General features: G+C 30.0%; 1 protein-coding gene across 1 annotated transcript; it reads left to right on the plus strand.

Annotated features, from left to right (window-relative positions):
• Positions 1 to 961: 961 nt before the first annotated feature.
• Positions 962 to 10,260, plus strand: LOC110995690. Its single transcript, XM_045631985.1, has 14 exons — positions 962 to 1,166; positions 1,247 to 1,301; positions 2,069 to 2,210; positions 2,415 to 2,655; positions 2,946 to 3,110; positions 3,362 to 3,504; positions 4,078 to 4,292; positions 4,945 to 5,024; positions 5,783 to 6,006; positions 7,465 to 7,684; positions 8,083 to 8,206; positions 8,620 to 8,764; positions 9,243 to 9,379; positions 9,994 to 10,260. The coding sequence occupies exons 1-14, from the start codon at positions 1,038 to 1,040 to the stop codon at positions 10,101 to 10,103; spliced, it is 2,130 nt and encodes a 709-aa protein (XP_045487941.1). The 5' UTR covers positions 962 to 1,037; the 3' UTR covers positions 10,104 to 10,260.
• Positions 10,261 to 11,267: the final 1,007 nt, after the last annotated feature.

An 11,267-nucleotide genomic window follows, 5' to 3' on the forward strand; every position in this document is an offset into this window, starting at 1 on the left:
AGGCAAAATAATGATTACATGCCTGCTTGCATAGATTGCCTGCTTTTTGCAAGGATTGTTGTAAAAAGCATCTAAATTGAGGACGTACATGATTTTTATATCTGAGACAAAACCACAAATGTCATCAAACATTTATTAAACCATTTTGCTAATATCAAAATATTCTAGTAAAATTAAAGAAGTCTACTTTCCATAATGCCAGCCCTGCTTTTGCGGTACTATAACTGTCTGCGATACCTGTAAAACGACTAATAAATAACTCCTATATCGCTTCAGTTAAGGTTTTTATGCTCATACGAATCTGAGGTTAGCGTTTCTCGATAACGAAGGCAGGGTTAAAATATGCAAATGTTTTATCGTCAAATGTATTGATACAGTAACAAAATACAAGCTAATTAATTTAAAACCATGCAATTTTACTAAGATAAGTGTTGGTGAGGAGATGTTGTAGGTACCTACTCATGTACCTTAATACGAACTGAGTAGGTATAGATATTTTTAATTTATTTCATTCCCTTCTAAACGTGATAATTTTGTTGCTTTGTAATTAGAATATAAATGCCCTAGCACATTTACATACGTAGAAATGTAACATTAAGGTAAAACAATTTAATAATCTTTTATTACAATAAGGATAATTATTACCCTTTTTTTGTTAAATACTATAGATACTCTATCAGTAATTTTCGTAAATTAGTATTGTATTAAACGCCATCTAGCGTTACATACCACTATGTAATGGCAGCCATTTCTACAATAAATAAAAACAGTTTACTTTACAAAAATAAAATATATTTACAGGACCTTAATAAAAATAAAATAAGCGTTACAGTATTATTATTTTTTGTGAATTATAAATGGGGAATAATTCAGTTTCAATATTTTTTTGACAGATGGCTAAATGACATTAGCATTATGTGAACATACATAAATTTTTAACATTTAAATTTGGCCAGTAAATTTCAATGTTTGAATTACGAATCAAGTTGTATTAATTTAAAAACAGAATTTTTTAGTTTACAGATACAGCTTATATAATGGATTGTTTTTCTATTTCTAAACAGCCAGATGAACGTTCTAAACTGTGTATTCAAACACAGATAAGTCCCAGTTATGTATCAATTTACACTAAAAGTAGCAATGATGTTGTAATGGTATACGCAAATGTAAGGTTTTGTTTATTTGATTCTTGAAGTTAAATATATAATATATACTAAATGTTAATTTTTATGTATTTATATTTTAGGCTAAACAAAACGTGTCCTCAGATATCAACAAAAATAGTAACAAAAGCAAAGAGGGTGAGTAAAAAATACTCTTCATATAACTTATCTATTACTTTTAGGTAATCTTTATTAATCATAATACTATTAATGTGCAGACTATTGTATCACATACAATACATTGTTGATCTGAATTATATTATAGTAATAAATATAATTTTATGTAGTAATATTTTTGTTATTGGTTTTTAATATTACCATTTTTAGATTTATTTACACCCGAACCCAATAATAAATCCACAATCTAAAATTCACACAAAGACAATCCATTTTTGGCGACGGATACAATGCAATGTCTTTGCTCTTTACACTCATATTTGATAATTAATATAAACCCAAATAAAGTAAATAAAACTGTACAAACAATATTACACATCAAATATCTTTTTAATTTTTTTAAAACTGGTGTAAGTTAAAATCATAAGATATTGGCACAGTTGAACTGTAACTGTGTATTTTCATATAAAGGTTATACACATACACCACATACACCAATCCAACCTACCATGGATAGCTTGTATCAAAAGATTTCTGTTACAATTTGTTGATTGGTTATTGGCACACTTTTATCAATATTTGCATTAAGATGTCTGTCTCAGATGGTCAAAAATGGATTGAGATAGGTTACTGGGTTTGGGTGAGGTCACTATTCACTGCTATTGTTAGCATTTTAGCCTGGTAATCAGTATTATTTTGAAAGATTAAAGAGAGTCACTATAAGTACATTCTTATTAATTCTGAAATATATAAACACCCATGTTAAAATAAGAGTTAAACTGTTTCAGATGAGTTGGATTTAACTGGCTCTCCACTAAAACTAGATTTGAGTTTACATACAACATTAGATGACACAATGTTTTCTGAAGAGTCACAACTATGGAAAAAAGAAGAGTTACTACATGCGCCAATTGATTTAGAAAATGCAAGGTATATTTAAGGAATCAAGAAACAGATTGAAAACTATTAACTTTTTGAAAGCTGCATTTTATGTCTGATAGTTAGGATAATAAATACATATTTTAAATTACTACTCTACTAAGGAAATATAAAGTATAACTATAAAAATCATATTACAATCCTACTTGTGTAAGAAATTATCAAAATAATATTTAGGATTTTCAACTTTTACAGAGATTTAGCGAACTCATATACACAAACTCAAGCAACCTTATCCAAGGAAGAATCAATACCTCAGTGGATTCTGTGCAATCCAAATTCTGACGGCAAACCCTTATTACTAACTATACAGTCTAACACAGATGAATTTGCTAGAGGTATAGTCAATTATGAAGGCTGTTATGCATTGGAAGAAGTAGATGTTGACAATCTTATAAAGGAATTTGCTAATCAGGAACAAATTGATGAAGATTTAGTAAGTTATATTCTATACAGTAAATATTAAGGTACAACCTTATAAGGTTGCTTTTGATTTTGCAAACCTCTCCTTTCAGTTTCCTATAAGATCTTCGTAAATTCTTGAGAGTTTTAAAGACCTTAGTTCTCGCTCCAACAAGATTTGAGTTTTTTGGCTTGGATAACATTTAATTATAAACACATACTCTTATATATACATATTATAAACTGAAGGTTTGATAGACCTCTATACCCTCAAATCTTATCTTAAAAACCTCTTTATTTCATGCTGAAATGACAAAATTTCAGGTGAATGTACTTGTGGATTGCAAGTATGCAGTGGCTGGTACATCCTATAATGGTCTAAATATAGAGGAACAACTCAACACTCCACACGGAGGTCTAACAGAATTGCATTGTGAATGGAAAGCTAAGACATTACTAACGCCATTTATTAGCTGTAAAATTAATCTAGTAAGTATTGTGTAGATTTTACAAAATATATGTTGTACAGTGTTTGGCCAATTGTGAGTAAAATTTTTCTTGTCTAGTTCACTTATTTGAAAAGAAAGAACTTTATAGAACTTGAAATAATTTTATACTTAATATATTTATACTAGTTGTATGGTTAAATTTTAGATATGGTACGTTTTTGTTTTATGTTGCCATAATATTATGTGTTTTCCGGAGGCAAATTAATATTTAAATTTTATTTATATTTTCAGGAACAAGAAATAACAGTTGGTCACTTAGCAAGCCCTTGCAATGGTGTGTGGAATTCTGTCTGTGCATTGTACCATATAAATGACCTTCTAGTGGAAATGACTGCATCAGGAGGCAATATCGATCTTGAAAAAGCTGTTGTAAGGTATTTAATTGTGCTACTACTTAACATGAAATGTAAAAAAATTGCTTTATTTAAGTAGGTAGGAAAGTCGAAAAATACAGTAACTAAGGTTGTTTTATTTGAATTTTTTGGAAAAGGATTTCGCAATTTTTTTATAGTTGACACATTTGTTAACCACTCTGGGTAAAACACAATAAAAACCCTTAATTATTTTATGAGACATTATTAAGACTAGTATCATCAATACTATAAACCTACCAAGACTTCATTTATTTGTAATCCTAATATATATAATCATAATTTTCATTATTTGCGTTGTTAAGCTCAAAACATGAATGCAGCTAGACCAATTCGAGTATTTTTTTTTATTATTCCTAGGCACCAAGACTTTTATGGATATTTTCTAATTAGACGAATGTTAAACCAGTTTATATGACAGAAAAGCTAACAGTCTCTATGACGTAGCATAGCAAAATGTCTCATTAATGTCGGTACTTACTAAAAGGTAGCTAAAAATCATAAGACGATAGGTAGTTCGGGTAACAGCGATTATATACACACAATGTAATAATATCCATATTGAAATATTCACAGAAACCTCATCCCCGGTATGAGGCGCTATAACAACGAAAAACGTCTCACAGATCTACTGAAGGAAACAGAAATATATACTTATACCGCGGAATGTCCTGCAGGTGGCTGTCTTTGTGTCACAGAAGATACGTCTACCCTCAAACAATGTATGAACGATTTGAATAAACACGGTTCTAGTAATGACTTTACTTATAAATTGTGGGATGTTTTAAGAGGTCAGTTAATATGTTAATGTCATTAAATAAAAAAAAAACAATCCATTTTCTCTATATTAATCTATCATTATTAAACATTACATTACCAACCAGGCTTCAGAAGATAAACCACTCCTTATATGGAAATTGTATTCGTTTTTACAACAAACTCCAAAGCGAAATTAGAGAATTATCATCAAATAAATTCAAAGCCTTCATTAAAAGTAAATTAATCAATTTTTTTTTGTAATAAATTTGACGAATACTTAAATGATCCTAATACTTGGGATTGATTTGCTCCAGTTCAAAGAATTTATATTAAAAACTTGGCGATTGAGAAGAGTGGCGGAAAGTTTCTTGCCAGTTCTTCTTGCCCGCTCTACGCCCTTGACTTGCGAACTACTTACAATACTGGCGAGCGTTAATTGCTAAAATCGAAAAATGCTTTGTTTCAGCAACACTAACCAAATCTCATATCCAAAAATTAGATTAAAAATGAAATTGCATAATGCATCAATGCATCTAATGTAAAGTTTTGCAGGAAAGTTGTATACATTGTATTTTACAATATCTTTTGAATTTTAAGTAATGTCTGTGTATTTTATTTTGTATATGTATGATAATTACAACATTTTTAAATATGTTTTGTAATTCTTGAAATTCCTCTTTTCAGAATGTGAGACAGCTGAAGAACTGATAAGTCTTCTCTTGAAAGCACTTTCCTTTGTTTCGACAGGAAAAATACGTCCATTTGTAAGTGTTTTTTTATTGTTCCTAAATTACTATTTAAACTATCTTTTTAGTGATTTTTTTCTGTACCCGTTAATAATAGTTAATCCACTATGAGTCAAGACCCAATGCCAGACTACATTTATTAATGTGACTTCTATAGAAGTGGACTATGAATTATGATGTGGTTAATGTACTAATTTTTGGAGATACATCTTTAACCAATATTTTTTATTTTTAACAAACTAAGTCATACAACAACAAATTCCAACTCGGGAATAGTCCAAGTTACATCAAAATCGTTTTTGAGATGGCTATCCCATCGTTGCTGTTACATGTATATAAATAACAATGAGAGGTATTTGGAGTTGAATTATTTTTAAGCTATTGCATAGACTTTATCGCGGGCTTTGAGCGCGGCGGTCGAATCAAGAAATTCCGTAACTAAAAAACCTAACACACGATGACGTATACGTGCTTAGACGTGTTAGTCTGAGTCTGATAGAGTGGTAGATTGAATTAATATAGAAGAAAATAATAAATGATTATAATTGCATAAAGTGATAAAAAATGCTATGCAATAACTTTACCGGGGCAGTCCTCGAGTGCCACATGTTTTTTCTTCATTACTTTTTCATTCGGTCTAAGCATAAGAAAATTAAAGTTCCTATGATGATTTGATGATTGTCAAGCTACGAAAAGAGATTTCTGTATAAGTTCTCTGGCATTGAGTGCGTGCCTGTTTGCCCCGTTTCATAAAAAATGACAACTTTTTATTTCAGATTGACGTAAACAACACCTCAATATTATCAAAATTGGTCTTAAAATTATCAAGAGGTCACTCTCAAACGTCAAAAGTACTTAAAAATCTAAGCTCAAGTCCCCCTCAAGCGCTATCTTTGGTGGCCCAAGTGGGCTTTGAGAAGACGACATGGGAATATACTAGAATAATGTCGCTTCTAGAACATTCTTTCTTCTTGGCCGGGGTGTGGAATACTGATGCCAGGTAAAACAGATAAAGATTATCTATCGTACGAACGCGGAGCACGAAGAATTTCGTACAATGACCTTTGGGCCTACTGCCAGTGGTTAAAAACATTTTTTTTATAAGTAAGAATATTAAAAACGGTAGTTTTGATTTTTATTAAGACTAAACGGCTTGATGGATTTATAAAAAGGAAAAGTTATGATTGCGACTAAGATTTGGTAAAAAAACAGAAATACTCTTAAAAAAAACATTTAATTTTAGTCAGAGGCATCTATTTCTGATGAACTATCAGATGTTTCGCCAGATACGTTACTACTTATATACTATACTATAACATATATACTACTTATAACAAAACAAACCAAAGTACATGTGCACCACCACATGTCTTTATGGTTATGATTAAAAGGTTTACAATCTCTGAATACGGCGGTCACTGCTTCTGTGTGAGCGCAACGGCACTATGTTTATGCGCGAGCGACAAAGACATAAGATGAGGGGTCATTCTACGAAATTCTTCGTGCTCCGCGTCCGTACTATAGACTTAAATCGGTTCTCTAACAATGATTCCAATATTCCAAATCTTACAAATTATAATGATTTATTTATTTTTTACGTGATACTTAAGACTTGATTGGGGCAACTGCTATTAGCGGGTACAATAGATAGATACCATACTCTCTATCTGTAAAGCATTCGTTTACTTTTATAGAAGATGATCAGGGAAGGTTTTAACGGTGGGAAACAGAAACTATAAGTAAAGACTGAATTTTCCAATAAAGACAGACCTAATTGTGAAATATTTGATGCCTTTTGTCTTTTTAGAAATAAAAAAAAATGTTACCTACTTGGTTTTATATTATATAAGGTTTTACTGAAGAGCCTTTTGAGCACAAGTTTTATACTTGTGTGTTTAGAAAAAAGCTGTATGTCCGATCACTTTGGTCTGTTTTCAAAAACGGGTATGTATTAAGTACACGCGGTAAAAGATAAAAATCTTCCCGAAAAATGTATTCTACGTTTGTAGAAAAAATGACACTTACAATAGAAAAAAGAAATTTAATAAATTACAAGTTTTACTGATTCCTCTGCGCTGAAACAGCATCTGCACATGAGGCTGTCTGTCGCGCCTAGGACAAAAATATGTTTATTAAGGAGTCAATGGCCCGTGATTGCCCTATTGTTTTAAGATTAATGTATTATATAGAGATCATCATTGTATGGAAGACAGACTAAACAAAAGCCGAGAGATTTCGACGCTCTGCGGTGTTTGTCGCAATATATGCTTGAGACGGACCGAAGGGGGAAGGGAAAAAATAATATACCTCTCTTTATATCTTTTATTAAAATTTTTCTCTTTGACTACTGCTGTGTTGTGTATTTATGTGTGTGTTTTGTTTGTAATAAATAATATGTCTATGTAATAAATAAATATGTCTATGTCTAAATATGTTTATGGTATTTTACGTTTTTCAGGTCTAAAGAAACAATAGAACAGATAAATCAAACGATACAAGATATGAGTATGGGAGGTGACTTCACGTTGAACCCTTTTGAAAATTATGGCACAACTGAAAACTCAATACGACTCGATTCAGAGTCATTCTGCGTTGAAGATAATAACGATTTAACGGTTGATGACTTCGCGTCGTTGAAGAAACATGGTCTTGTAAGTGAGAAGAAAGACTTTAATGAGGTAATTGTTATAAGAAATATGTATTTTATTTGTTTTGTATTTATAAATTAACCTAAAATTTATAAACACGTTTTACATATAAAAAACTACATCGTTATGGAGTCGGGCTATATCTATAATAAAATTAAAATAAACATATTTCCGTAGAGTTTTTTGAAGTGAAAAGCGGCATACATAAGGCTGATGACTGAATCTTAATGTTTAATGTTTAAAGAACTTTATTTCTCATTATAAAACAGAAATATTTTATTTACATGAGAAACTTAATATTAATATGTATATATTATATACGAGCGAGATACACGTCGCCATTAGCCGTAACAATTTTAGTCAGCTATGTTCATTCTAACATGCATCTTTAATGCCTTCAATCTTACCTTGAATGTATATAATTTCAGGTACCCTTAATCCCAGATGAAATCGACATTAGTCCCTGGAAAAATCTTTTAATGAGATATTCTCAAGTACATGTATGTTTGGAGCATTTATTTAGAGCTGAATCCTGTTTGCGAGCTGACTTTGGTTAGATCTTTTCTTCTTTTACTCTTAACGAATGGACGGTTTGCCCATATCATTTTGTGTGTTTACATAATTTAACTATTCATTAAATTATATGACTAAAACATTTAAAATTAATCTACCTATTAATGTCTCTTACTTAACTAAAATAAAATGGAATTCAAAATAAAGCATATTACAAATTAAATATAAATTTAACTACTACTACTGTCGTTATGAAGTTGCATTATCATTCTCAATTATTTGATTAAAAAAATATATATTTTTAGAGATTTCCTAAAACATTCTAACGAAATCAATAAGATTAAGAACATGGCATCTTAAGTTCCATCAATAATACCAACTGTGATGACGCCATTACATACTTCGTGATAAATAAATAAAAAATTATAATTTTTTTTGCAAAATATTTTTAGCACAATTAAAGGCCATGGCATCCCGGTTATTGGAGTTGTACATGTCCGACAAATCTCCGGTGAAATCTGCAGGCCAACTTATGAACGATCCCGTTGTTAAAATCAACGTGCCCATAGCTAACAACATCGTAAAGGACCATTTGAAGTAAGTTACTATTAAAACACATAAGAAAGGCCTTATTAACATTATTTTTATTTTAATAGCTAGCTCGACCATGCGTTCAAGCCCTGGCTGTATTAATAAAATTTAGTATATAGCTTGTACATATGAAACCTAGAGGTAAACAAGATATATACTTGTATCTGTCACACAAATGATTTTGTTATTCAAATTATCTTGGTCATCAAAGATACTAAAATTTGGGACTATAGATGGATCCAAAAACGTATTGGAAATGTCATACTCTTTGAATGAGTTCGAATCTATTTGTCTTTGTCGAATGCATACGTAACGAAAGCGACAGCTGTATATAGCACAATTCCAGGCTGTTAGTCTCTTTCTAACGCATAAGAAGGAAAAGAGATAGGTTATACATGCCTCAGAGACTTAAGGTTCTAGTATGTTTTACCTACGAAAAATAATTTTAAAACAATATATAAATATGTTAATAATATTATTTCAGAAAACCTGCGACCTGGTATCGTTTAGAGCTGACTAAAACCGAACGCGCTATTAAACAAGGACTTAAAAGGGATTGTAGATATGTCTATGTATTTTCACAATTGCCTGTCTTCCCTCCTACTGTATGGAATAATATCGGTAAGTTAAATAAACATAGAATACATACATATTCGAATAAACGCATTAATAACAAAAACTATATATATACTACAATTTTTTATAGTTTTTAAATTTATAGTAAAGTTATCCAAAAATTGGAGTTTAAAATGGTGTCGCTTCAAAGGTAACTTATTCCATAACTGCAGGCAAACAATGTTGTTCATTGTAATAAATTTAGCAAACAACGACATTCTTTCTGCGCGTTTAACTTACAAAACTTTTTTTAAATATATATAATGGCAATAGTTATAACTTTATGCCAGTTTCAAGTTAAAGCTTGGGAAACTAAACGCGAGAAAAAATAAAGAAACACAAAAAAACAAAGGGATGTACTAATTACTTACAAAATATTCCTCTTTATTCAAGTGCTTTCTTTTTTTCTTTATCAGCAGTAACATTATCATACAATATTCATGCGATCTCTTTGGTGATTGACACTAATTATTCACATTCCAAATTCAAATACCTTTTAATCCCTAGAATTAAAAAGATAGATTAAATATATATTTACCGATACCGAGAAAAATCGATATGTGATTCTTAATGGCTTTAGAATTTGTACTAATAATTAATTATGTTTTTATTGTTTTCAGATCCTCCAAGTGAAGAGGTCGTTGAAGCAACGACTCTAGGAGAAATAAAATATCATTGTACTAAATACACATTTTTAACAAACAAAGTTAATAGAAATATAGTTTTGTGATTTGTACATTAGTGGTTATATATACGTTTGTATAAATATTAGTCTATTTATCAAACCGCATTAAATTATATCTAAAAATATTTACTTTGCTGGATGCCGTTTCAAAACCATTAATAACATATTTTTAGGTATTAGTTATCTTAAAGTAAAATTTTGTTAAATACAATGTATAAAAGCTATGTTAAAGTGTTTTAAGTTACAATTTCAAAAATTATGTTCATATAAAAAATAAATGTTTAAACAACTGAATTCTTTTATATTCTAATGACCATAAGTTCCAGACTAACTCATTTAATCCCCAATACCTACAGAAATCACAATATATTAAAGATGGGCTTCCCTCTAAGTTCCACATATTTCTTGAGAAGATTGATATCAATGATGGACGAGTCGGTCATATATTTATTATGTACTTTATTTTTTACGATACGAACAAGCCCAAGAAGGACAGTTATTGCAGCCCATGGACACCTATTTTAGTGTATACACCTTTGAGGATGGAGTATGCTCTTTTTTGATTGAAGATTAAGAGATAGTAAAGTTTTATGTTTAGTTAATTAATATTTATTTATTTTACCGCCACCTATAACAACTGTTCATTTTGCAATTTACTTTTACTCTCATATATTTTACATTGGCCGATAGATGTCGCTTATACATCTATACTGAATACCATTTTTCAAACCCTAGAAAATAATTCCTACTACAGCTATAAAATTTGGTCCTCATATATAATTAATAAAAAGTCCTTTCCAATATTAAATATAAAAGTTGTTACGATTTAAATATGTTTTACCACTATGTATATTTTATTAAAATTACGTACTATTATTTTCTTGACACTCCTCATTATATTCTTGTATATGATGCTAGATGTCGCTATTTGAATTCTCTCATAACCGCTTGGTAACCATATTTAATTGTAAATGTAAGGGTAATAATTCCGTCAACAATTCAAATCAAAGGAATTTATTTATCAAACATACATAAAATAGTATCGATGATCAATAAGATCTTTATTATTCTGCATGTAGTTTTTAAAATAAAAACTCTAAACACATTATTCATCTTATATGAAATATCTTTGTTGCTACATTTACTGTAGCATTTTTTATCCTGGCCATGGGCCAAAAAATTCGATCCACTGTTTTTTGTATTATCAAC

This window comes from Pieris rapae, chromosome 17, assembly GCF_905147795.1.
Source record: "Pieris rapae chromosome 17, ilPieRapa1.1, whole genome shotgun sequence".
Lineage (NCBI taxonomy): Eukaryota > Metazoa > Arthropoda > Insecta > Lepidoptera > Pieridae > Pieris > Pieris rapae.